Consider the following 25684-nt stretch of genomic DNA (forward strand, 5'->3'; position numbering starts at 1 on the left):
TAGTGATGACGGTGATGATGATACCACCTATCTCAAAGAAGCCTTGAGATTTATTCGTTTGCTTAACAAAGTACCTGGCACACAGTCCACAGTCAACGGTCCGTAAGCATCCAGGGTGGCGCTTGCACCAGCTGAATGCTGCGCCCACAAGTCAGTCTCCGAGGAAACGTATTCTGTACCTGTCCCCCGCCCTTAGGGCCAAGTTCTCAAGGGTGTAACCCAGGTTCTAAGGGCAGGTATAGGAAGTCCAGCCTCGTGACTGGCTTCCTGTGCCTCAGTTTCCCCAACCTGTGTTGCCGTGTTCGGTAGTTGTACCAACCTATGCCTACCTGTTTTCCTTTCTTTGTGATTCAAACCTCTCTCACAATTAATTTTTTAAAAGCCTTTTCTTCTGATTATAAACACGTGTTCTCTCTTTTTAAATGCAAATGCAGAAAAGTCTGTTCCATTGGCCTTTGCTCATCGGCCTGGTGACGGCCCCGCCGTCCCTGGCTGGGCACTTGGCTTGGCAGATTGCGCCCCGGCCCTCGCCCACGGCGCCCGCAGCAGTGCGGCTGCTCCTGTCCCAGCCACAGGGCAGGGGGGCCCTGAGGAGACCAAGGAGACGGCGTCCTCCAGAGAAGCGTGTGGCTGCCGCTTCCCCAGGGCCGAGGGCCTGTGACAGCTCACTCCGATCCAAGCTGACACCAGACAAGAACAGCTTCTGTCAGCTCTGGGAGAGCTGGTGTCACCTGTGATTAATCCTCAAAGCCAAAACCAAGCAAGTTCCTGATTAAACAGTGGCGTCCCAGCGTCCCCGTCACTCCCGAGCAGAGCGGTCGTGGAGCAGCTGCCTGAGGCTCGCACCACAGGGACCCGGGCAGCTGTCAGGACAGGTGTCAGGCCCCCTCCTTATCCCCTCAGGGTCTGAGCCTCCCCGTTCCCCATCCCTGGCCTCCCTCTCTCCAGGAGAACCAGCCGTTCCCCGTAAAACGCCGAGCCACAGCTGGGCTCCTGGCCCAGCTGAGCTGAGCACTGCGATGGCCGTGGCAGTCACCATAAGGAACGCCACCTCGGGGAAATCAGAGCGCCATGGCCTGTTTCTGCCCAAATCCATGGCAAGCCAGGGGCCGAGGACATAACGCACAGTGAAGGGGACTCTGCTAGGCTCAGGAAGGAGGTCGCTGCTCCCAACTCAAAGCTGTGGAGACACCTTCCCCTGCCACAAGCACCCCAAAGCTGCCATCTGCGAGGTCTCAGAACCTGCGGCCAGTGGCCTCCAGGCTGTCCATGGCCGGAACGAAAGCCCTCATCCCCAGCAGCTCCTGGGCGCGGGCTACCACGCCTCTGTCGCCCGGAGCAGTGTGCTCCTCGGCGTGGCCTTGGTGCTTGAACGGTGCTCTGACCCCGCCCCCGTGCCAAGTCCTCCTGCCTTTCCTCTTACAGATCCCGGCCGTCGCCACTCCAGACCCAGGAGACTGGCTCAGGGCGGGCCGAGCCCCTGCCACGAGGCGTGAAGATCGAGCCCCGTAACGGAGAGCGGCCACCGTCTGCACACCTGTTCCATGCCAGGTACTTTGCGTATGGCATCTCCTCTTACGTGAGGGTTCCCTGAGATGTGACAGGGAGCAGGGAGGGGCGGGCCGGGCCGAGGGGCCACAGAGGAGGCCGGCGTGCCTGGGACGGTCAGCATGAGACTGTGGGGCTGGCAGGAAGCAAAACTCACAGGACCTTGGGGGTCAAGATACAGATTTTGAACTTTGGTAACAGCGATAGGGAGCCACGTGATAAATGTTTTGAGTGCGTGGAAATGGAGAAATAATGTAGGCATATTCTTGCAATGAAATGGCATATGCGACAGTTAAAAATTAATAAACCAGTTGAAGTTCAGAGACTGTTCCACTGACCGCTGGGTGAAGGGACATCGTTGGAGGATGACGTCATTCGAGGCCCGCGGCGCGTGAAATGCCCAGGCGGGCCGATCTGTAGACAGAAGTAGGTCAGCGGTGGCCCGAGGCCGGGGGGACGAGTGTGGGGAAGGAAGGAAGTAGACGGTGACATGCAGGGTGTGGAGTTTCCTTGGGGGCGACGAAAATGTTCCGACATTAATTGTGATAGTTGCACAATTCCGTGAATATGCTAAAAAGCTTTGAATTGTACACTTTAAAAAGATGCCCCGTATGGCACATGAATTATATCTCATTAAAGCTGTTTAAAAATGAACAAATTAGATTTATATGTCTCGACCTAAATCAATCTCAAAAAAAAAACAGAAAAAAGCAAGTCGAACAAGGAAGTATAGAGTACGATATCATTTACGTGAAACTGTCCAGCAAAAAATAATAGTATACGTCGTTTTGGGAAAGGTCAATTCTTAGAAAGATACAAAGCCTTGGGCGGAAAGGACGCACCAACTGCGAGGCGCCCCTCACCCCGGAACATCCGTATTCACGCCCTGTCCTTTCTTGCACAGGTCACGTGCCCCCCATCCGCTGCTTTTAACTCCGTGTATCCTGGAGGCCGCCCCGCAGGGGTCGGCGGAGCGGCGGGGGCGGCTCTCTGGTTGACCTGGTGGGGGTTCCTTCTGCACGGAGGGGCCTGAGATGGACGACTACATGGAGACGCTGAAGGACGAGGAGGACGCCCTGTGGGAGAACGTGGAGTGCAACCGGCACATGCTCAGCCGCTACATCAACCCCGCCAAGCTCACGCCCTACCTGCGCCAGTGCAAGGTCATCGACGAGCAGGATGAGGACGAGGTGCTCAACGCCCCCATGCTGCCGTCCAAGATCAACCGGGCAGGTAGCCGTCGGGCCACCCCCAGGGAGGGCGGGCGGCCTCCGGGGCAGCTCAGGACGTGCCCTTCAGGTAGCTTCTCGAGCGACAGGCCTCCGCCCAGCCCTTCCCCAGCACCCACGCTATGCGGAGAACAGAGGGTCCACGAACTTGGGCCGGGGCGAAACCGCATTTACTTCACTAACCTAACCTGAGATTCCGCATCCCCTTCGATCTGAGTGGGGGCCGGCGACAAATCACAGGAGCGATTAGGGACACCTGCGACTTTGTCAGCCGTGAAAATCAGATAGCCCCGTATGGCATCTCAGCTGGCACAGACCTCCCCGGTGACATCCGCACGCGCCTCTCCCTTCCAGCCGCAGCAGTTAGGAGACCCGGCGAGAGGTCATGTTACTTAATGCATTAACGAAGAAGCACATATGTTATGGAATCATAAACTTAATATTTGATCCTGTATCTCATTGTAATCCAAATCATTTACCTTTTTAAAACTGTTATTCTGAGAAGGGGTCCACAGACTTTTCCAGACTGCCTCGTAGTCCATGACCCTCCATCCCATTCATCGATGGTAATTAGTGTGGCCTGGGGAACTTGTTTGGGTCTTATACGTGTGTGTGCGTGCGTGCGTGTGTGCATGCGTGCGTGTGCGTGCGTGTGTGTGTGTAAACATGCATGTGTTTACGTATTTGTCTTTGAGTGTGGGCACGAGGTCACAGTGGGAACCGTCTTTCTTTCTGTGGCTCATGGTTTAAGGGTTTGTAAATCACGTTCCCACAGTGTGACTGGTGATAAGTGGCCTTTTGCTGTGACTCTCCTTGGCACGCATGACAGACATCACTCGTCACAGCAGGCTTTCCCGCTGAGCTTGGATGTGACTTCACACTGTCTCAGCACGGTGCTCCCGGCAGCCCCGCCAAACAATCAGTTGACACGAGATGAAACTTACTTATTAGGTCCATCCTAGGGAAAAGGTAGAGTTTTGGGACCTCAGGGGAAGAAACGTCGGAAAATAAACGGTTTAAGGAAGGGCCAAGAAATGTAAACAGTAAGTGGAACCAGTAGGGTAGAAACAGAAAGCTGCTGGGCAAAGTATGTTTAGGTTAAAGATGTTTCCAGACTGATGATCGCAGAGAGCAGGCCGCTGTGCCTGCTCCCTGGGACTCCTCGCTCCCCACTCAAGTACCCGTTTTTCTGCTCAGAGGCCCGGAGGCCCGGTGGCCCGGAGGCCCGGAGAACCATACATCACTCTGTGATTGCTATTGTACATCCAGCCTCCTTCAATCAGACGAGCGGACGCCCGTATGGGTCATTTTAACCCCGGTCAATTGGGAAGTTCTTTGAAAGTCCTGGGTTCCTGAGGCTGCAATTCTGTCTCTTCTGGCCCTTGCCATTTCTTAGAGAAAGGGGACTGACACTCACTGAAGCCCCGTTGAGGGCCTGGTGCTTCGATTTACGTCGTCTGGGCTCCAAAACACGACTCGGGAGTGACAGAACGTGGCGAGTCCAGGAGGAGCCTGGACGCGGAGACGCGCATCCCATCCGCCACATACTCCTCACTGAGTCATCTGGCCTCTCCCCTAGGCCGGCTGCTGGACATTCTGCACACCAAGGGCCAGAGGGGCTATGTGGTCTTCCTGGAGAGCCTGGAGTTTTATTACCCAGAGCTGTACAAACTGGTGACGGGCAAGGAGCCCACCCGCAGATTCTCCACCATCGTGGGTGAGTGGTGTAGCCATCGGGGGCATTCGGACCCTGGGGGGAGGCGTGTGTGTGTGTGTGTGTGTCCCTGTCCCGTGGTGGGGCCGTTCTAAAGCTATGAATCTGTGACATTAGGACAGTGCCCCCGTGGCACTTGCGGGCTGTCAAGCACTTACTTCTGCCTGATGATGAACGGCGGGTGGCAGGGCACCCTGAAGCAGGAGCCGAGGGAAGCGGGTGTTCGCGGAACGCCCCCGTGGGTGCCGGCGCGGAGGGGCAGACACTCGTACTGGCCCCCGGCGCTTGGCCTCGCCTGGCCCGCTCTCTTGCCAGCGTCCCTGGGCCAGAGCTGCGGTCAGCTTGTCTTCCTGCTTCTCCTCCCTCAGGCTTCTCTCCGTCTCCACTGCCACCCCGTCCAGACCCCCACAGCCCCATCAGCTCTACAGCGGCCCCTCCCGCCTATGCTTCCTCTGCTCCTCAGGCGCACCTGCCCGGCCTAGACCCCTTCAGTGCGTGTCCACCGCGTCCGTCTAAAAACGCCGATCTTTAATGCGGCCCACAAGGGCCGTCCAGGGCCCAGCCCTGCTGGCGCTCCCGGCCTCAGCCCCTGCCTCTGCCGGGCTCCAGCCGCTTCTGTTTTCGGTCAGTCACTGCGACGAGCCGGGTCCCCCTCTCCTCCCAGCAGGCCCTCGGCGACGCGCCCCCTTCTGAGAGCTGTTTTCCCTCCTGCGCCTAAGGCTTCGGGCCCAGCTGCTGGGAGCCTCCCCCAACCCCTGCGGCCACCCGGCTGGACCGGCCCCTGTCGCTCTCACAAAGCAACACCCTCGCAGTCTGTGCTCGTAGCTGCGCGTGATCATTTGCTTTCTCAACGTCTGTCTCCCCTCCCAGACCGCAAGCGCCACCGGGACCCAGGCGTTTGCTCGCCCGACTCCCCGGGGGGTGCTAAGACTCGGGAGAGTGTTGGTGGGTGAGCGAGCGAGTGCACGAATGCCCCCTGCCCCAGGCCGGGCCCCGCGCCACGCGGCCGCGGGCCTGACCGCTGCCCCTGTCCACAGTGGAGGAGGGTCACGAGGGCCTGACGCACTTCCTGATGAACGAGGTCATCAAGCTGCAGCAGCAGATGAAGGCCAAGGACCTGCAGCGCTGCGAGCTGCTGGCCAAGTCGCGGCAGCTGGAGGACGAGAAGAAGCAGCTGACGCTGACGCGGGTGGAGCTGCTGACCTTCCAGGAGCGCTACTACAAGATGAAGGAGGAGCGGGACAGCTACAACGACGAGCTGGTCAAGGTCAAGGACGACAACTACAACCTGGCCATGCGCTACGCCCAGCTCAGCGAGGAGAAGAACATGGCGGTCATGCGGAGCCGAGACCTGCAGCTGGAGGTGAGGGCCGGCCCGGGGGACAGGGCACGGTGACGCGCGGCGCCACGAGCGCACAGGAACCGGTGGGGCTCCCCGCCCCGCCACACACGGTCAGGGCGCGGATGCGTCCCGCGCAGGTGCAGATGTGCGCACGGGGACCCCGCGGGATTCCCCCGCGCCGGGGCCCAGGTCCGCCGTGCGCACCCGCGCAGGTCGTGCAGCCCGCCAGGTGCGCGGGCGCGCGGGAGGTCGCAGGGACCAAACGCTGGCCCCAGCGAGGGCGGCGAGGAGCGGGGCGCAGCAGCTGCCCCATCGAGGCCCTCGGTCCGCCAGGCCAGGGCTCTGCCTTTCTCAGCGGCGCCCGCGGAGCTCGGCCAGGCGCAGCGGGAGAGAGACGGCGCCCTCCGTGACGGACGGCGCACCGGCCACGCCACGGGGAGGAAGCGAAGGGCATTTCTCACCTCCTTCGCCCCTTTTACTGATTGAGAGGCACCAGGCTCGGTTCCAAGGACACATGACTCAAAACCAAGGCCGCGCTGCCGGGAGCGCACGTTATAATCAGAAAACAGATAAACGCGCGGTCGCAACGAGCGCCATCGAGAAGAGGAACACAGTGTGAGGACGGTGAGGGAGGGACGCTGTTTTAAACAGGATGGTCACGGAAGGTCCGTGAGAAGGGGACACATGACCCGCGATCTGAGGAGAGGAAGGGAGCCCGCCATGCGAGTCTCAAGGGAAGCGCACAGGGCAGTCGCCAAGGCCCCAAGGAGGGGGCGTGCTCGCTGTTTTTCTGGGGCCAAATGCACAAGTGGCGGGAAAGCAGGTGGGAGAGATGGCCGGGGTCCAGGCCGTGGGAACAGGGCACGGACTTTGCGATTTATCACAGTGATGGGAGGACCCTGAAGGATTGAGAGCCGGGGAGTGACGACTGATTTATATCTAGAAGGATCACTCTGCCTACTGGGTGGAAAATAGGCTCTCGGAATATTTATTAGGCACCTACCGTGTGTAGGGCGCTGTGGGGGACCCAGGAATAAATAACCTGATTTCTGCTCAGGTCGCTTACAGTTCAGCTGAAGCAGACAGACCAGGAAACAATCGCTAGAATGGAGGTGAACTGAGCCCGTGGCATAGCGGGCCACTGAGTGTTTCTGCTAAGAGCACGAGCCTTGCAATCCTGTAGACTCGAATTCAAGTCCGGCTTCTCGCTCTACCACGTAGTTGGCTCTCGGCCTCAGTGTCCTCATTAGTAAATGGCAATAATGAAAATGATACCTACACCCTAGGATTGCTGAGACGCCGCACCATAAGCCTGGCAGTGGGTGACCCCGTAAGCCCCACCCAGCGCTGGCGCTCCCCGCAGCCCTCGGAGACGAGCCTCTGGTCTCGGGTGTTTCACCAAGGCCGACAGGTTCGGGAACGCAGACACGCTTGGTCACAACAGTTTAGGGGTCTTCCGGGTCCCCGCGCCTGGCGCTCCCCTCCGCAGGTGGACGCCCAGCACGCCCCAGCGGGCCAACTCTCCTTTCTCACACCGAGTCTGGCCAGGTCCTTTAGACCAGACAGCCCGTGAGCGCGTGGTCCAGTGGGTCTCGATTGGTTCTTTTAGCGCCCGTGCTGTGTGTTCAAGTCGAATCTCATGTGGAACCCAAGAGGACAAACCAACGGCGGGCAGCGCCACTGCAGGTCGGGCGGGACCCCAAGTCCTGACTTCCAGGGCCGTCTCTCTCCTCGCTCCATACGGCGGGGGCCCCTCAGGGCGGGCCCTGAGTTCCGAGGACCAGAGTCCGAAGCCCACCGTAAAAGGGCACTGCCGTGGATGACAGACACGTCGGGGACGCGCCAGTCGGTGGCGTCCATCTTCATCTGCGGCCCGTCCCACCCGCAGAGGTTACCCTAAGGGCCATCCTGCCTCTTTGGAGCTATTCTAAATTAACTCGCCAGGAGCTCCTCATCAGCAAGGAGGTGGTGGCCCGTTTCACTGGGAGAGGTTTCTTGGAGCCCCTCTCTGTCACCGCCTGGAGGAAGGAGAGACGGGGCATGGCCCGGGTTGTGCCGGGAGTTCGGTGGGGCGGGAAAGCGGCGCCTTCCCCACGCGATCCCGGCCAACCGCCTTCTGCCCTCGGCACCCTCGCGGCCTTTCAGATTGATCAGCTGAAACACCGGCTGAACAAGATGGAGGAAGAGTGCAAGCTGGAGAGGAATCAGTCCCTGAAGCTGAAGAACGACATCGAGAACCGGCCCAAGAAGGAGCAGGTTCTGGAGCTGGAGCGAGAGAACGAGATGCTGAAGACCAAAATCCAGGAGCTGCAGTCCATCATTCAGGTGAGGGCCGGGGCAGGTGAGGGCCGGGGCAGGGCGCGGACCGAGCGGGGGCCGTGGGGCAGCGGGCCGGACGCAGCCACCGCTGCCGACTGCAGAGGCACAGGTAGTTCACGTCACCCTCGGGCACCTCAGCTTCCTCCTCTGCAGCCCGGGTGACCATACCCCGCCTTCTCACGGACGTGACGTTATGTGAGATGACACTTGTGAGAAGTGTCCTCGGCTGAGGCTGTCACCTGCATCATGTTTGCAGGAGCCGTGCTTCTTGGCTCTGATGAGAGCTGGGGCGGACCAGCAGGCTTTGGGGTGTTCCTGAGCAGAAGCGGGTTTTATGCTTTTCCCCAGGCGATAAAGTCCTTACGTCATCCGCTGCCGAGGAACCCAGGGGCAGCGATGCGTGCTGTGCGCTCCTGGCACAGAACCCGCTGGTCTCTCTGTCACTGGCTTTCTTGTCCCTGGCTTCTGGGTCCAGCTTGCCCCCTGCCCCACCCACAGCTCCTTAAACCTTCCCGCCCACCCAGGCCGGGAAGCGCAGCCTGCCAGACTCGGACAAGGCCATCCTGGACATCCTGGAGCATGACCGCAGGGAGGCCCTGGAGGACCGGCAGGAGCTGGTCAACAAGATCTACAACCTGCAGGAGGAGGTCCGCCAGGCGGAGGAGCTGCGGGACAAGGTGCGGGCCCCAGGCGGCGGGGTGGCGCCCACCCAGTGGGTGCCCTCGGCGGGGAAGAGGCCAGTCACCGCGAGTGGGGGTGCGTTAGTGGGACCGCCCCAGCCCCACTCTCCTCCCAAGCCCTGGGGTAAGCCCCCCAGCGCCCACTCTTGGCACCCAGCAGTTACTTGTGAATCGCTGTGCCAGCAAGGCACCCATCTTTCCCTCCCCACTGAAGGCCACAGGGTGGCACGCAGCATCTGCGCTGTCCCCCGCTGTGTTCCCTGCCACGTAGGAGGTCCAAAGCAAATCTCAGTTGATCGACCAGCTTCCTGCCATGGTCCCTGCTGGTCAGATAGCTGACTCTCAGAAGGACAGGCCACGTAGAGAGGGACAGGCCAGCTCTGGCCTGCCCCGACCCGCCGGGGGCTTGACACATGTGCTGGCATCACCCTGTCGCCCCAGTACCTGGAGGAGAAGGAGGACCTGGAGCTGAAGTGCTCGACCCTGGGGAAGGACTGCGAAATGTACAAGCACCGCATGAACACGGTCATGCTGCAGCTGGAGGAGGTCGAGCGGGAGCGAGACCAGGTGCGTGGGGCCGGGGTGCAGGCGAGGGCCGGCTGCCGGGTCATCGCGGTGTGGCGCCCAGTGTCACGTCAGTAACCGCACGGGACTCACCGGCGAACCCATCTTTCCTGTCTACGTTTTGAGGTGGAGTCCGTCCGAAGGGTTTTCACAGTTCGCAGGCCTCTGAATATCGTGGGGCCTGAGCTGGACTCTGACAGCTCGTGTAACAGAGCTTGGGCCTTAAATGCCAGCTCTCTAGAGTTGGACAGCCACGTTCGGGCCCTGTCCCTCACGAGGTGCGTGACCACAGGTGAGCTGCCGCGCCTGGCAGCCCCAGTGCCCTCACCTGTAAGAGGGGAAGGATAGTAACGGCGTGTCCTCCCAGGGGCCAGGGTGGGCCCTGAGCGAGGCCGTCGGCGATCTCGGCACGGCAGGGCCGGCCGGGCCGCAGCTGCGATGCGGGTGGACGAGGAAGGTGTGATCGAATCGCCCAGGAGCCGGGGTCCAGGGACGAGCAGGAGAGACGCAGCTGCCGCCTGCCTGGGGCGGCCGTCTGGGTGGGGAGCGCCCTGGCCGACCCATGGCTGGGGCCGGCGGGCTCAGTGGCCCTGCGCTGCCGCCCGCAGGCCTTCCACTCCCGGGACGAGGCGCAGACGCAGTACTCCCAGTGCCTGATCGAGAAGGACAAGTACAGGAAGCAGATCCGCGAGCTGGAGGAGAAGAACGACGAGATGCGGATCGAGACGGTCCGGCGGGAGGCCTGCATCGTCAACCTGGAGGGCAAGCTGCGGCGCCTGTCCAGGGACAGCGGCAGCCTGGACCAGCAGGTGGAGCGGGGCAGGAGAAGCGGGCCACGCGGGGAGAGGGAGGGGGCGGCCGGTCGCCACCTCCCACCTGGCGGCTCTTCAGTCATGCACAGGCAGAAGTCCACTCTTTCTGACCCCACCCGGAGAAATCCGTGTCCTTGAGCCTCATGTGTGTCTCTGTAGTGACGAGTAGAAGCTTCATTTTGAGGTTAGAAATGCAGGAGGAAACCCTGGCTCGGCCACTTGCTAGCTGGGCGACCTCAGACAAGCACCCAGTAGCTTCGGCACCTTCGCACGTGACTACAGCCGGCCACTGGCCACCCCTCGGGGTCCCGCCCCCATCTGGACGGTCACGAGGTTTAAGGCGCCCCACGCCCACTAACATCATTCGTGCTCACGAGGAAAGTGCATCTCTGGGCAGCGGTGCAGCTCAGAGCACGCGGCACAGCAGGCCCAGCCCTCAGAGATGGCCGAACACCGCCACAAAGCAGCCGGTGCCATGGCGGCTTGGGTCTTCGTGCTGTCGCGTGCACACACGGTGCCGAGCACCTTCTCCGTGTGGGCGCACCTAACCCGCAGGACCAGCCCCCCAGGAGGGCCCCTTTTACTGAGGAGGGAACCCGGATACAAGTGGCTGAGTAGCTTGGGGAAACCAGCACAGGTGCACATCCCCTCCGAGGACCCGCGTCCAGCCCTGGAGGCAAAGCCCGGAGCATGGCAGTGTTGTAGTTACACGCTGAGGGGAGCTGGAGGCGGGGGCTGCATTCCACAGGGCCGCAGGGAAGACTCCCTACGAGAGACGCCCCATCCCTGCCCTACCCTCGCCTGACCAAGTCCTGCCCACTCCTGGAGAGGCCTTCACTGGCCGGAGTGGAAACCAGGAGCTCCTGTGTTCCCTCGACCTATCAGCCACTCTGTGCTCATGCAGAGGTCCTGGAAGGCCCCAGTGTGCCCAGCACCCAGCTCGGTGCCAGACACGGGGCAGACCCTCGGGAACACCTGCCGAGTGTATGAGTGACAGGTGGGGCCCGGGGGTGGCACCCGTGGTGTGCTATCGGCAGCCATGGTGGCAGCTGTCATTCGTAGCACGGGAGGCGAGGACAGGCAGATGTGGCGGGAGGGGGCTGGGCAGACTCGGAGGCCAGGGACCTGAGTTCCTTGTCCTGCACCATGCAGGATTGTGTGTGGGGGAGTAAGGTGGCGTGTGTAAGGGAGCCGAGGGGCTCCACTCAAACGATGGGCAGAGAGCCATGGGGACAGCACCTGGTGCTGTTCATGTTGCTGTTCTGTCATTCGGCAGCATGTTTTATGTTTGTGGCTTAGGCACGGGGCTGGAAATTTGGAGTGTGATGGTGACATATCACATCTAAGAGCCAAGATCAGGATGGCAGTCTTGTTACCAAGACTCCGAGGGCCTGCTCCACACTCCTGGCCAGAGAGAGATGGGGACGGGTTCCTGAGCAGGACAGACAGTTGAGCTGGAGCAACCGCCGTGTGTGGGATGGGCACAGGGTCAGGAGGACGGTGCACGCTGTCCTGAGTTCCACGCCTGGGTGCCCGAGGGACCGATGGCGTCATGAGCAGGGTGGGTTCGCTGACTGGTGGCTGCTCCTAGTGCTCCGTCACTGGCCCTGGCTTCTCTGTCTCCAGAGCCTGCCCAGGAACCTGCCAGTGACCATCATCTCTCAGAGCTTTGGGGACGCCAGCCCTAGGACCAACGGTCAGGAAGCTGATGATTCTTCAGCCTCGGAGGAGTCACCGGAAGACAGCAGATACTTCCTGTCCTGCCCGCCCCCCAAGCGCAGGATGAATCTGAAGGGCATCCAGGTACTGGCGTGGGGCGGGGCGGGGGCCCCTGCTGCCAGGCGGGGACACAGGGGGTGGGTGTCGGACCGCAGACGGCCTCCCCGTTTCAGCCCTGCGGATGGGCACTGCCTCTTTGTTTCGACCAAGTCTCCCGTTTCTCCTGAATGCAGTAGGGGTCGGGGAGAGGGAGAGAGAATGAACTCGTCGCTCTCCCCAAATTCGTTTGTTCATTAGCAGCCAGGTATGGAGCATCCGTCACACGTTAGCTTGTTAACTGGGTGCGTGGCCGTGAGAGGCGCCACTGGGGCAGCTGGCCTCCAGCAGTGACCGCGTCCGCTCCGCTCCGTGCCCGCTGCATCCGTGGCAGGCGGCCGGCTGGGTGGGGGCGAGCGAGTGAGGGGGACCGGGCCACAGGGCTGACGGTGCCTCCGCGCCTGGCCCGTCCCCGCCCCGCACACGCGGAACCAGAGGCAGCACGTCCGAGGGCGGCGGGGAGACCGCCAGCACGTCGTGTCGTGCAGGTGTGGCCGGGACAGCTGCCCGGAAGCCCCGCCTTTCCTGTGACCCCCGCGTCACGCGTGGCTCGGCACGGCCCCCGCCAGCCCGGGCTCTCGTGCCATCCGAGCCCCGTCGGCACCAGCAGCTGCCCGGTGCCTCCGCGACTCCGCGGCCACGTGGGCTCACCTCCCTTTGCCTAATCCTTTCACTCGGTGACACGTGTCTCGGGCCTTGTTTGATCGGTGGCCTTTCTCCTCCCCGCCCCCCCTTGCTGCAACGAGCCAAGTCCCCCATCAGCCTGAAGCAGGCGTCAGATTGTCTGGGTGAGTGAGACTCCCAGGTCCCTCTCCTGCTGGTCGCTCTGACACGCTCTGTCTGTCTGTCCCTCCCACTGGGGTGACCCTCCTGTGGGTAAACCTGGGACGGGCCTCGTGGCCCCAGGTGGCAGGGTGTCCCGATGGCAGTTAAGGTTCACTGTCACCAGAGAGGGCAGGAGCTGCCACCGCAGCCACGTCACGTCCTCGGTTCCCTCCGCCCACCACCTCTCCCTGTGGGTCCAACCGTGACCCCAGGACACACCGTCCTCAGAATCCTCTCGCTGGTCCCCACCGTGACCCTCGGGCAGGGATCGGCTAGCGAGGGTTTGCCCAGGTGCCTCAGGCACCTACTGTGTGCCAAGTAGACCCTTCTGAGCTCGTGTCCTCAGGCTGTCAGGGAGAGGGGGAAGGTGCCCTGGACGCCTGAGAGGCGGCTCGGGGGAAGGTAAAGGACCCATCAAGAAGGTGCTTAGACTGAGCCTGGAAACAGAATTTCGGCCAGTGGACAGTGTCCGAAAGGGCAGCCCGGGGCAGAGGGGGAGCAGAGCCGGGCGTGGAGCTCGGAGCGGAGAGTCCCCGGAGTAGCTGCGGGCCACAGATGCGGCCGCGTCCCTCCAAGGGGCCGTGCGGGGGCAGGGCAGTGAGGGGTCCAGATCTGGGCCGGTCTCCTGGGGTCTGGTGGGGGGAGGGGTGACCTGATCAGGGGTCCCGAGGACTGTCTTCATCAGAAGGGAGGTGCAAAGGGCCCAGGGAAGTAGAGAGGGCGTTTGCCCCACGCAGAGGGAAGGGCGTAGCGGGGTGCGGGAACCGCGTGGCTGCTGGCCGGGCCTCTGCGGCTGCCCGGAGCGAGGCGCCGCGGTCGGGGAAGGGCGCGCGTCCGTCCGTCTGTCTGCGCACACGCAGCCAGCTGCAGGGACATGGCTAGAGAGACTGAGCAGTCTCCTGCAGCAGGGCAGGGCTCAGGGAGGTGTGCACAAGGCCCCAGGCACCCTGAGGAGGTGGGAGGGGCGTCCCACGCCTGGCCCTGCCCCTGGTCACCGGCCCTGTTCAGCTGGGGCCGCGGACTCTACTCTGAGGAACAGTAATGGACAGGGACACTCCACGAGAGTCATGTTCTCCCAGAGTGCCAGCTAGCGACCTTGACTGAGGTCCCCCTGGGCCTGGCGGGGCCAGGGACGTGTTGAAGAACAAGACCAGAGTCCTGGAGGAGACGTGAGAAGAAAGGTTCCCCCCCACCCCTCGCCGCCCCCAGGAGAGAGGAGGCCGAGCCGGCCGGAAGGGACAGCACCTGCGTTCAGTGCCGCGTGGCTCTCAACTCCTTGTCCCCTCCCCATTCCCCCCACCTCTCCTGCCCGGTCCGGTTGAGGACAGGGAGGGGACAGGAAGAAGAAGGCGTGGACGCCAGCCCCAGCTCCTCCCGGTCCCTGCCCATCACCAACTCGTTCTCCAAGATGGTAGGTGTGGTCCCCACCGCCCCACCGCCCCGCCCGGGCCCACCTTCCGGGGCCGGTCCCCGGCCTCCCTCTCCCGCCCGGCCTGTGGCAGCGTCACCCTCCCCTCGGGGCTGCAGCCCAGGCCCTCGTGTTTATCCAAAGATGCTCCCGTAGCCTCGTGATGCGTTTACACCTTCCTGCCTCCTCCTTTCCCAATCTGACACTTGGTGGGAGGAAGAGATGGGCCTCCGAGGGGCTGTAGCGAATCGCACAGGCGGCGGAAAATTCCGCTACAACTGCTCGGCCCTGGCAACTCCGGCAGCCTGGGGGGCGGGGGCGGGGACCGGCAGAGCCACGAGCAGCTGGAGCGCAGATGCCACCGAGCAACGGCTTCGTGTCCCCTCCCCCAGCCCAGCGCCCCCCTGCCGCGGCTCTGGCCCACCGGGGAAGGACAGGCCAGGGTTTCAGCCACCAAATCCTGCAGCCAGGAAGCAGACAGCTTGGGATTAGCAATTCTAACCCCGCAGGGAAACCCCGGAAAGCGTGTCAGCTCAGCCTCCAAACTCAGGCCGGGGGGTGGCAGAGCTTTGATGACGGTGACTCCTGTCTGATGGGGCTCTAGGGTAAAATCCAGGCTCTTTCCTAGGGCAGCCCTTGCCAGGAGCGAGCAGGCCTGGTTTTAAATGTCAACCTCTAGCCTGCAGCTCTCTGGGGGCTCCCGGTGCTCCCACACACGCCAGACCCGCAGGTCTTCATCAGGTCCAGAGCAGGGGCCCAAGGCCAGCACAGCCCAGGGACACGGACCCAGTGTGTCTGGGGTACAAGGCAGCGCTTTGGCTCCCGAGCCTGGGCTCTTCCCGCCTGTGTCCTCCCCGCCTCCCTCCTGAGGCAGGCAGATGTGCACACAGATGGCCACGCAGATGGGCATGAAGCTCGGCCACTCCAAGCCAAGCGCAAGCCTCCCCTGGCCAAGGTCACCGCTGAGAACCAGCTTGCGGGCTCCCAGCCCTGCATCGGAGCGGGGCCGCATCCGAGTTAGATTCGGTGGCCATGCGTGCTGTCTGTGCGGTGGGGTGCGGCCATGCAGACATCCGGCACCCCGTGACCCACCTGCGTGTGCGTCTACAGCAGCCCCATCGGAGCCGGTCCAGCATCATGTCGATCACGGCCGAGCCCCCGGGAAACGACTCCATCGTGAGACGCTACAAGGAAGATGCGCCTCACCGGAGGTGGGTGGCAGGTGCGGGGAGGAGGCAGGACAGCGCCCGCCTGACAGATGAGGCGGCTAAGGCTCAGAGAAGGGGACTGGCCTCCCCAGGGGCACCCAGCTGGCTAGCGAGTGACCAACCTCCACCGCTTCGTCCCATGCTACCCAGAAATCAGTGTTCTCTGCTCCAAGGCCCCAGGACTTTTCTGCCAAAGAGTGAGAGACCCCATGAAAGGCCCCCCAGCCCCTGCCCCATCTCCCCTTTCCTCGCCTCTTAGAAACCGTCAGTGTCCCCCACTAGCAAAACGACAGCAGAGGTAGGCCTGGGCATCCTGGGCATCCAGATGTCACCAAGCAGCCAGATGTTGTGCACATCACACTCAAAGTCCAAGACGGCTGGTTTCAGGAGGACCTTGAGCCAGGCGGGGCCGAGGGCCGGGGGCGGGGCTGGCACCTGTTGCTCTGGCACTAGAGCTGCACAGGAGCCACTGAGAGCTCTGGGGACCAGCTCTTTCGGCCTGTCACACACTGCAGCCCACCGAGTCCCAGTGGGGTCAGTCCTGTGTGTCAGACAAGGGGGAGTGGGGTGCCGGGGACTCCTTGCCTGCTCTTCCTGCCCCTCCTCACCTCCGGCAGGGCGTCCAGCGCCCCCAGCCCTCCCCCCACCCGCCTGCCATCCATCCGCCATCCATCTGCCCCCAGAACCGAGGCCTCTCGGAAGCCAGGGTGCTCTGGGAACGCCCCCTCCCCCATGGGCGGCTCAGAGCCACGGAGCTGTCACACGCTTGTCCTCGCCCACCCCGTGTCCTGCTCTCACACTCGTCCTCGCTGCCTCCCTTGTGTCCTGTAGCACAATTGAAGAGGACAACGACAGTGGCGGGTTCGAGGCCTTGGACTTTGACGGTAGGTGCCCAGTGGGTCCAGCCGTGTCGTGCATGCTGACGGAGCCCGGCGCGTAGTGGGTCCTCAGGAAACACGCGTGCGGTGGATTTGCAGGCAGCGGTGCACAGGTGCTGTCTGTGCCCGGAGGCCGGGCCTCCGTCCCTGTGAGCTGTCGGGGTCCCAGGCACCCGCAGGGGCCCGGCCTGTGTTCTGCAGGCAGCAGCCACCCGGCTGCACACACACGTCACAGTTGCATCTGGGGCTCAGAGAGACGAGGCCCGTGCTTGTGGCCAGCTCCACACGAGGGCCCGCCCCATGTGCCTGGTCCGGTTAACTGACTCAGTGACTTCGCAGACATGCCATTCTGTCCTGTGCTGGCAGAATCAGCAGCCTTAGATGAAGGAACAGGAGGGCACAGGTGGCCCGGAGCAGGGCGAACTCGTAAGAACCCGTGCACTAGCTGTTAACCGACCTGAACAGGACAAGTAGGGAGGGGGCAGGGGAGGCAGGGAGATGCGACCAGTTGGGGCTGTTTCTCATCTTCTGAACTCGGAGGTGTGGGGCTGGCGAGCCCTGGGAAGACTGGGGGTACGTAGTTACCCTGAATCGCCCCCCAGCAGAGCTGGCATGATGTTCCCTTGGCCCAGAGTGCCGGGAACAGGGGCTCGGTCTCCGGGGAGAGTGTGGCCCCGGCCACTCCCCTTAGAGCCAGGGGGTCCAGTCTGCCCCACACACCCTGCATCTCCACGCCTCGCCAGGCCCTGTTACAGGAGCACAGGACACAGACTCACGTCCCCGTCCTTGCCGTGGCAGAGACTGGGGACGGCCGGGGACCTGTGGGCTTCACTAGTGCAGACGTACAGACCTGGAGCCTCAGGAGATGGCCGGGTGCCGTGGGATGGCAGCAGTGTCCCCCGGCCCCCGCAGAGCCAGCAGCATGGAGGCTGGATCCCCCGCCCTGCCTCTGCTGCTGCCAGCTCAGGCTGCCAGCAGATAAAGTGAAAGATTAGTGGCTGTCTTTAATTGGGGGCCATCAGAAGCTGTCAAGTGTTAAAGAGAGGTTAGCACCTAATGGAGGTTGCGTGAGGAGAGGCAGGAGGAGCCCTGGGCGGGGGGGAGGGGGCTGCCGAGAACTCTGGGCAGCCGTCCAGAGCGTTCCGCAGTGCCGGGGACAAACTCCCTTTGCAGAAGAGCTTGTCACCAGCCCAGAGCAAGGCGTGCAGAGCCTGCAGCCTGAGCCGTGCGGGGCGCCTTTCCCCCAGGCGCTCGGCCCCGCCAAGCTGGGGAGGGGGCTTCTGTGCGGGCCCACAGGCCAGGAAGCTGGGAGGGGGTGGGGAGACCTCAGGTAGCCCCAAAATGGAGACACGGACCCCAATTCAGAAACAGAACTAGCAGCTGCTAACGGAAGCCTTTTCCCAGATAACAAAAGGGGTCTTTAGAAACCAGGTAGCTGGCGAGCTTCCTACAAAGGGGCTCGCAGAGGCAGGGGAGTGGCTCCGCTGAAGCGGGTGCGCGGGCTGGGCCCCACGCCCCCGGGGGCCTCAGGGACCAGGGGTGCTGACTGACACGGCCCCTTCTCCAAGCCTCCCTGCCGGGGGGGATCCCCGGGACCCAGGCCCCTGACCGCCTGCCCCACGTGGCCCGGCCCTGCGGGGCCCCCTCCTCTGCAGATGACAGCCACGAGCGCAACTCCTTCGGGCCCCCTTCCATCCACTCCTCCTCTTCCTCCCACCAGTCCGAGGGCCTGGACGCCTACGACCTGGAGCAGGTCAACCTCATGTTCAGGAAGTTCTCTCTAGAAAGGTACTGTGGTCGTGGGGGCGCGGGGCTGGGCTGGGGCAGGCCAGGGTCACGGCCGCTCGCACCCCAGGTTCCCCCACAGAGGGTCCATCGGCACCCTGAATTCCCCTGGGATTCCTGTCCGGGAACCCCGGGCAATGAGCAGTCACTTCCCCGGCCAGGCCCAGGGGACGGCCTTGCCCAGGGCCACACACCTTCTAGAGACCAAGTAGCAAAACGGCAGTGTCACGATGGCCCGGCCCCACCGGTGACACAGAGTGGCCCGTGCGCCTGGCACCGCAGGGGGCCCGTGCGTGACCTCGGGTCCCCCGGACACAGCGTCTCCCGCTCCCGGTGGTCCCTCTGTTTTCGGGTGGGCGTCTGTTTTCGCTGGGGAGCCAGTGCCGCCGGCTCTCATGGTGGCTGCCGGGTGCAACTCCCCTGGGCCTCCAACAACCCAGGAGGCCGCCCCTGCGGCCGCCCCGGCCCTGGCAGGGGCGTCCTGACTCCAGCCGCCTGACCGCTGCGTGCTTTCCTGACCCAGACCCTTCCGGCCATCGGTGACGTCCGTGGGGCGCATGCGGGGTGCCGGGCCCTCCATGCAGCACACCACGCTGGCCGGCGACAGCCTCATCTCGCAGCTGACCCTGCTCGGAGGCAACGCACGCGGAAGCTTCGTCCACTCAGTCAAGCCGGGCTCCCTGGCCGAGAAGGCGGGCCTCCGCGAGGGCCACCAGCTGCTGCTGGTGAGAGTCGGGGCTTGGGCGTGGGCACGCGGCTCTCCCTGTGCCCTCTGCACCACTGGCCGGTACGACCCCGCCACCGCCACGCCTCCACGGTGCTGTGGGTTCCCGGCCAGGAGGAGGGAGCCGGAAGGTGACAAGGCTGTCAGCACCTCGCCAGGAGTCCCTCTCCAGGCTCTTCGCAACTCCTCACTGGTGTTTCCAGACCCTGTGCACACGCGCGTGCATGCGCGCACACACACATACACGCATGCGTGCACGCACGCACACATGCACGCGCGCACACACGCACGCGCGCACGCACACACACACACACGGCAGCACGCGTGTGCTCTGCGGGGGTGGGGGAGACACAGCAGGCACATGAGCCCGTCGAAGCGGGGTGCTTTCTACTCCCAGCCCCGCTGGGCTGCTTGGTGCTGGGGAGAAATGCTTCCACGTCCTCGGGGGGAGGCTCACCCCTGCAGCTCTGCTCCCCGTGGAGCCGAGGGCAGCGGTGTGTCTTTGGTACGCAGCTGGAGGGCTGCATCAAAGGCGAGAAGCAGAGCGTCCCCTTGGACACCTGCACGAAGGAGGAGGTGCACTGGACCATCCAGAGGTGCAGCGGCCCCGTCACACTGCACTACAAGGTCAACCAGGAAGGTGAGGCCACCAGAGTCCCCTGCGCTGGGCTGCAGCCAGCTGGGCACCCGACCCGGGCGGGAACGGGGAGCTAGGCAGGCGTCCTCTGCTTCCCCATCTGTTCGGCGGAGGAAGAAGCCGGCCCGGCCCCGTCGGCAGGCTCCACGGGGCAGGAGTGGCAGGGTGGGCAGGGGAGGGCTCCCACCTGCCCGCACGCCTCGGCTGCCCACCCAGCTCATGGTGCACACAGCAGGCCCAGCCACAGGTGGACCGCCGGACCCGGCGGGAGGAGGACAGGGCCGTGTCCCCCGCTGGCCCGCTCGCCCCTCTGCCTGCCAGGCCAATGCTCGCTTCCTCTGCCAGGCTCCCCAGCCCTGACGTCAGCAGCGCCTCTGGGTGGCCGCTGTGGCACGAGCTCAGCCACTGAGCCACGCTGAAGGCCAGGCCTTTTGCACTGTGGTCCCTGGTTCCTGGACAGCCAGGCCGCCCCACTTCTGGTCTGGCCCCCAGCAGCCTCTTCCCCGAGCCTCGTCCCGGGCCAGGACGCCGGGCAGCGAGCCCCGACTTTGTCCTCCGTCTCCCGCAGCCTGCGTTCTCACCTCCGGGTTTCGTCCTGCGCGATTCCCTCTGCAGCTGGATCCTATTTTTAACCACCAGGGCTCATGAATGTTTCAGCAGAGTGTAAACAGCCGCTTCTCCCTGGCTGCTCCCCACTGCTGCCTGCCCGCCCCCCGCACTCCTTCCTGGCAGCGCCCAGTCTCTGTGCGAAGATGCTAACGAGGCTGACCCCAAACAAGACCCCTCCTCCTCATGCAGGGCAGGCGCCTCCCCTCGCCCGGGCGGGCTTTTCAGGCCAGCAGAAAGTCCCTGGGAGGTGCCCTGCCACGGGCGGGCAGAGCCACCCAGCGTGGCGTGAGCGGTTCCCAGATCGTGTGGCGACCCAGCCCGCGGTCTGGATGTTGGTGGAGGGACAGCTCCCTCTGCCAGGGTCCCGTCCATAGGGACCACCCCAGGTGGCAAGGAGCTCGGCGGGTGATTGGCCTTACCACGACGCGTGGGGCGGGGGCCTGGCCAGGAATCCCCCATTCCCCGTGGGCATGACCAGGCGACCCCACGGCTCAGGTCTCCCAGTGTGGGGTGGGCACGTGACGAGTGATTTCCAGGCTTGGCACTGAGGACCCGTGGGCTTTCTCTGCGTCATGCAGCTCTCTGCATGCAGGCAGACTGCAGCGTGGGCGTTACAATTTACGTGTGCGTGTGCGTGGTTCACGCCCCACTCCCTTCTAAAGGGATTTGTAAAATTCGACACTGAAGGACGGTGACGTTAAATAGGGTTAGAACGGCACGTGCCGTGGTCCCACCACTCTGGAAAACCGTTTGGCAGCGTGTGCTAAAGCTCCAGCATACGTAGCCGGTGCCCTGATCGAGCTACCGCGGTGACGAGCTGAGAGACAGGAATCACTCGGCCGCCGAAGATGCGTGCGGGGTGTCGATGGCAGGGTTAGCGCAGGAGCCAGAGCTGGGAACAGCACCGGGGCACACGAGAGAGAAAGAAAGAGCGCCGTGCGAGCACTAGACGGCGATGAGGAAGAGCAGGGACGCCCCTGCAGCGTCGCGATGGCTCCGACACGACGAGCAGCCAGAGCCAGACGCGCAGGAGCACCTGCTGTGGCCGCCGTCTCTGTGAAGCGCGGCACAGCTGGTCCGGGCCGGGCACAGTCAGGGCAGCCGTCATCATGCAGGGTGTCGGCAGGGCATGGGAGAGGGTGCTGAGGGGTCCTGGCCCAGGTGCGGACCCCTGTGGACACTCATCAAGCTGGATACTTAAGGACGATGCCACTTACCGTGTGTAAGTTATGCATCAGTTAAGGAGAGACCGTCAAACGTGAGCAGCATGCGGTGGGGGGAGGCACGGAAGCCAGCAGGGGGCATGGAGTTGCTGCAGCTTGGCACAGAACTTAGCTCCGAGCTTCTTGGCAGCCGAGACAAAGGGGGACCCACAGATGACATCCCCTCACTCATCGGGGAGCACAGACATCTCACTGGCCACCAGTTCCAAGAGGAATCACACGGCGCGTTATCTGGGGGTGGCGGCCCCCAAATCTGCTCCCACCTCCCGTCCCTCCCCAGGATACCGGAAGCTGCTGAAGGACATGGACGAGGGCCTCATCACGTCTGGGGACTCCTTCTACATCCGGCTGAACCTAAACATCTCCAGCCAGCTGGACGCCTGCTCCATGTCCCTGAAGTGTGATGACGTCGTGCACGTCCGCGACACCATGTACCAGGACAGGCACGAGTGGCTGTGTGCGCGTGTCGACCCCTTCACAGACCACGACCTGGACCTGGGCACCATACCCAGCTACAGCCGGTGCGGCCGGGACCTGGGCCGGGGGCCGGGGGCTGGGCAGCTTGGCAGCAGGCTCACAGGGCGGGGGGCTTCTGCTCTGTCAGGAGTGAGGCCCCATCCGCTAGCTATTTCCTCCTCGACGTGGTTCCATACTCGGCAGGGGCGGTGGCCGCCAGGGCCGAGCATCGGCGTCCCCTGACTGGGTGCACAGGGGACGCCAGAGCCCCCGCAGACTAGCAGTGCTGCTCGGACCAGCCCAAGGGCAGCTTCACTGGGCACAGGATACAGACGGAGCCACGGCTCCCCGCAGCCAGGTGGCCGAGCCACGGCTCACAGCCCATCCTCGAGTCAGCGGCTGAGGCGGGATCCAAGCCCAGACTCAGGGCGCCGTGTGCGCCCCAGGGTGCCCAAGGCTCAGAGCTCCCGCCCTCACGGGGCCCCCTGCCCAGGATCGGCTCTGGCCCTGAGGCTCTGCCACCCCCCTGTCGCCCCCTAGAGCCCAGCAGCTCCTCCTGGTCAAGCTGCAGCGTCTGATGCACAGGGGCACGCGGGAGGAGGCCGACAGTGCCCACCACACCCTACGAGCACTCCGGGTAGGTCCCCACCCCACCCACACGGGCCTCCTTGAAACTTTGGGGGTCACAGACGGGAGCCGTTAGTGCGTGGGGATGAAGGGTGACGGGGACTGGGTTCTCAGGCACGGAACACGCTCCAGGAGGAGCCCGCCCTGTGCGCCCTCCCCCGCCCCGACGGTGAAGGCTGAGCCAGGGCTCGTGGTCCAGCCGGCACACGGGCCTTCCCTCTGCTGGCCCGGCTCTGCGGGAGCGGGTTTCAGGCGCCAGTTACCGTCCCCAGCTGCTTCCGGCTGGAGGCCTTGATTCCCCGACGGCCACTTCAAACCCCTAAGCACAGGGGCTCGGGGACGCGTCTCTGGTTCTCAGCGGTGCTCACGTGTCCTGCCAAGCCCAAGGGTCTGACTGATGGACACGCTGGTTTCAGAACACTCTGCAGCCCGAGGAACCGCTTTCCACCAGTGACCCGCGGGTCAGTCCCCGCCTCTCGCGAGCGAGCTTCCTCTTCGGCCAGCTCCTCCAGGTAAAGCCCTGCAGAGCGCCCACGGACTCAGCCACGCTTTGCCATGGCCCTGCCCTCTCCCACCCCCTTTCATCCTCACCATGACCGGGGAGAGGACGGTCTCTGTCTGTCAGAAGCAAACCCCTTTCATAAGAAATTTGAGAAAAGTTATCGCTAAAAGAAACTTAACTTAGCTGTTAAAATCAATAGAAAAATCAAACAGTGTATCAGGAAAGGAAAACAAACATTTTAGTTGTCTGGGTCAGTTTAGTCTCTCAGATTGAGCAATAAATTTATCTCTAAACATCCTCGCAGCCAAGGAAAAAAGGGAAAGCCAGCAGATTCTTATAACCTTATCTAATCAAAACATTTTAGCTCTTTGGGACCAAAACAATTTTTCTTTATATTTAATTCTAAAAGGGATTTTTTTTTTTTCGCGAATCATATCCAAGGACCATTGAGTAGCATAGTGGGTGATACCTTCAGAAATTATTTCACAGAACTACTATGAAAGCAGCCTGCGTGGCCCTTTTCTCTGTCACGAGTTGATAAAAGCGGAGGGAGCCTTATTAAGATGTGAGTCTGTGTTCCCGTGGAGGTTTTGTGCTAATTAGGGCCCAGTAGAGCTAGCGCGTCACTCCGCGGCTCTGTCCTGATGTTGGAACAGGAAACCCAAAGATACGGTCAATGGTGTGACCCTAAAACCCAGGTAGATGCAAACAGGTGGCAGAAAGGTACAGATGGGGAAGGGGACCCTGATGAAGTCTGAGGTCCTGCCCACATATCCTGCAAGAGTCCGCAACCTTGAACTGACCCTCCGGGTGACCCACCCAAGGTCCATGGGTAGCCCAGGCTGAGTGGCCAGCAGAGGCTCCCAGCCAAGGCCGTCAGCGGCTGGGCGTTCCAGGTCCAACATGCCCGGTGGGCCAGTAGGGGGGACTCCGGGAGGCCTGCTCAGAGCCAGGCCCCGCAGGCTCCATGCCTGGGGAAGAAAGAGGGGGCGGGTATTGTCCACTTAGCTACCTGTTGACACCCACACAGCCCAAGGACCCACACCACCTGCTGGGGACCGCCTGTTTTCCCGGGGGAAGGGACGACCTGGGCCCCAGGGCAGAGCTGGGCCGTGACAGAGGCCTGCCTGAGGCCAGGGCGAGGGGCTCATCGGGTCAGGCAGACCTGGGGCTGACGGCCGCCTCCGCCCCCACCCCCAGTTCGTCAGCAGGTCGGAGAACAAGTACAAGAGGATGAACAGCGACGAGCGGGTGCGGGTCGTGCCGGGGAGCCCGCGGGCGGGCCTGGCCCGGCCCTCGCCGGACGCCGCCAAGCTCCTGACCGACCGCCAGGAAGGTGTGGCGCCGACCGCCCAGGCCTGCCTGCCCCGCTGGCCCAGTGGCCTCAGGGGTCCCCACGAGGGGGGCTGGGACATCTACCCCAAAATGGGTGCCGCCCAGGGAGGATCTGCCCGGCCTCGGCTGGGGGACCGCACAGCCCCCCGGCGTGGCATCCCGCCAGGCGTAGCCCAGCTAGTGCCCGCTGTGGCTGGCCCGAGCCCAGCGCCGTGCTGACTGGCGTGCGTGCTGTGCGCTGTTTGCGTGTCGACCGCCCGCTCAGTGTGCGCTCCTGCCGTTCCTCAAGCCCGCCCTGCCGATGGCCGCAGGAGGGCCCAGGACTTCGGGAGTTGGGATGGCCAGGCCAGAGGACGAAGTCAATGACAAGCCCTGGTTCCTGGGGAGGCGGTACCTCCAGCCGTGGGGGTGGGGGAGGCTCCTACCCAGCAGTCTGGGGCAGTGAGACGGCCTCAGCCCTGGCCAGCCCTCGCGGGTCGGACCGTCCTTGCTGCAGGTCCCCTCCCTGTCCCTGCGCGACAGGGCTCAGCGCCACTGAGTGATCAGGCCCGTGTCCGCTGTGTGTTCCCACCACCACGGGCCCCCCCCCGCCAGGAGCACCGAGAGCAAGGGGTCTCACCACCCGCCCTCTCCTGTCCCTTCCCAGAGCTGGACCCCGAGAGCGAGCTCAGCAGGAACCTCAGCCTGGTCCCCTACAGCCTGGTGCGCGCCTTCCACTGTGAGCGGCGGAGGCCCGTGCTGTTCGCGCCCGCCATGCTGGCCAAGGCGCTGGTGCAGAAGCTGCTGAACTCGGGGGGCGCGATGGAGTTCACCATGTGCAAGCCAGGTGGGCGCCCGCGGCCGTGCCCGCCTTCCCCGCTTCACGTGGGGCACGGGGCGCGGGGTCGGCGGGGGACTCAGCTTGAGGACCCCTCTCTGGGCCCTTCTGTGGGCGGCGAGCCAACCCACCACTGGGGCTTCTATGTCCTCATGGGAGCAGGAGGATAATGGCCCCCCCAGAGCACGGAGCCCCAGTCCCGGCCGCACAGCAGAACCATCCTGAGCGTGAGTCACCTGTGTGTAGAGCTGGGTGTCCGGGCAGCGTCTCAGCTACGGCGAAATAAGCACAGCATAAAATTCACCACTTTAACCGTTTTTAAGTGTTCAGGTCGCTGGCTTTAGGTACATTCACACAGTTGCGCATCCATCTCTAGAACTTTCTCATCTTCCCAAACCAAACCTCTGTCCCCATCCAACGTCAGCCCCAGCCCGAGGATTCACCCTTCTACTCTGTCTCTGATCGTGACTCTCGGGACCTAGTATAGGTGGCATCACGTGGTGTTTGCCTCTTTGTGACTGGTTGATGTCACTCGGCACACTGTCCCCAAGGTCCGCCATGGTGCGGCAGGTGTCGGGGTTCCCTCCGTCTCCAGGGCTGAGCAGCACCCCACTGCGGAGGAGGGGG

At 63.3% G+C, this 25684-nt stretch overlaps 1 protein-coding gene across 6 annotated transcripts in view; it reads left to right on the forward strand.

Moving 5' to 3' along the window:
- Window positions 1-25684, forward strand: part of CARD11 (caspase recruitment domain family member 11) — a 90533-nt gene that overhangs the window by 59085 nt on the left and 5764 nt on the right. For 5 of the 6 annotated variants that reach the window (XM_039878920.1, XM_039878910.1, XM_039878911.1 and 2 more), the window contains 21 exons: window positions 1426-1551; window positions 2453-2781; window positions 4357-4494; window positions 5529-5854; window positions 7979-8158; window positions 8677-8829; window positions 9274-9399; window positions 10005-10198; window positions 11831-12011; window positions 12760-12811; window positions 14177-14259; window positions 15367-15467; window positions 16296-16348; window positions 17998-18130; window positions 18651-18852; window positions 19365-19491; window positions 21601-21841; window positions 22317-22413; window positions 22820-22915; window positions 24106-24241; window positions 24887-25066. In XM_039878920.1, the coding sequence (XP_039734854.1) occupies window positions 2583-2781; window positions 4357-4494; window positions 5529-5854; window positions 7979-8158; window positions 8677-8829; window positions 9274-9399; window positions 10005-10198; window positions 11831-12011; window positions 12760-12811; window positions 14177-14259; window positions 15367-15467; window positions 16296-16348; window positions 17998-18130; window positions 18651-18852; window positions 19365-19491; window positions 21601-21841; window positions 22317-22413; window positions 22820-22915; window positions 24106-24241; window positions 24887-25066 (2998 nt within the window). In that variant the 5' untranslated portion in view covers window positions 1426-1551; window positions 2453-2582. Of the gene's footprint in view, window positions 1-1425; window positions 1552-2452; window positions 2782-4356; window positions 4495-5528; window positions 5855-7978; window positions 8159-8676; window positions 8830-9273; window positions 9400-10004; window positions 10203-11830; window positions 12012-12759; window positions 12812-14176; window positions 14260-15366; window positions 15468-16295; window positions 16349-17997; window positions 18131-18650; window positions 18853-19364; window positions 19492-21600; window positions 21842-22316; window positions 22414-22819; window positions 22916-24105; window positions 24242-24886; window positions 25067-25684 lie in introns of all 6 variants that reach the window. The other variant, XM_039878933.1, reaches the window with a different exon arrangement.

Source organism: Pteropus medius, unplaced genomic scaffold (assembly GCF_902729225.1).
Source record: "Pteropus medius unplaced genomic scaffold, Ma_sr-lr_union100, whole genome shotgun sequence".
Taxonomy (NCBI): Eukaryota; Metazoa; Chordata; class Mammalia; order Chiroptera; family Pteropodidae; genus Pteropus; species Pteropus medius.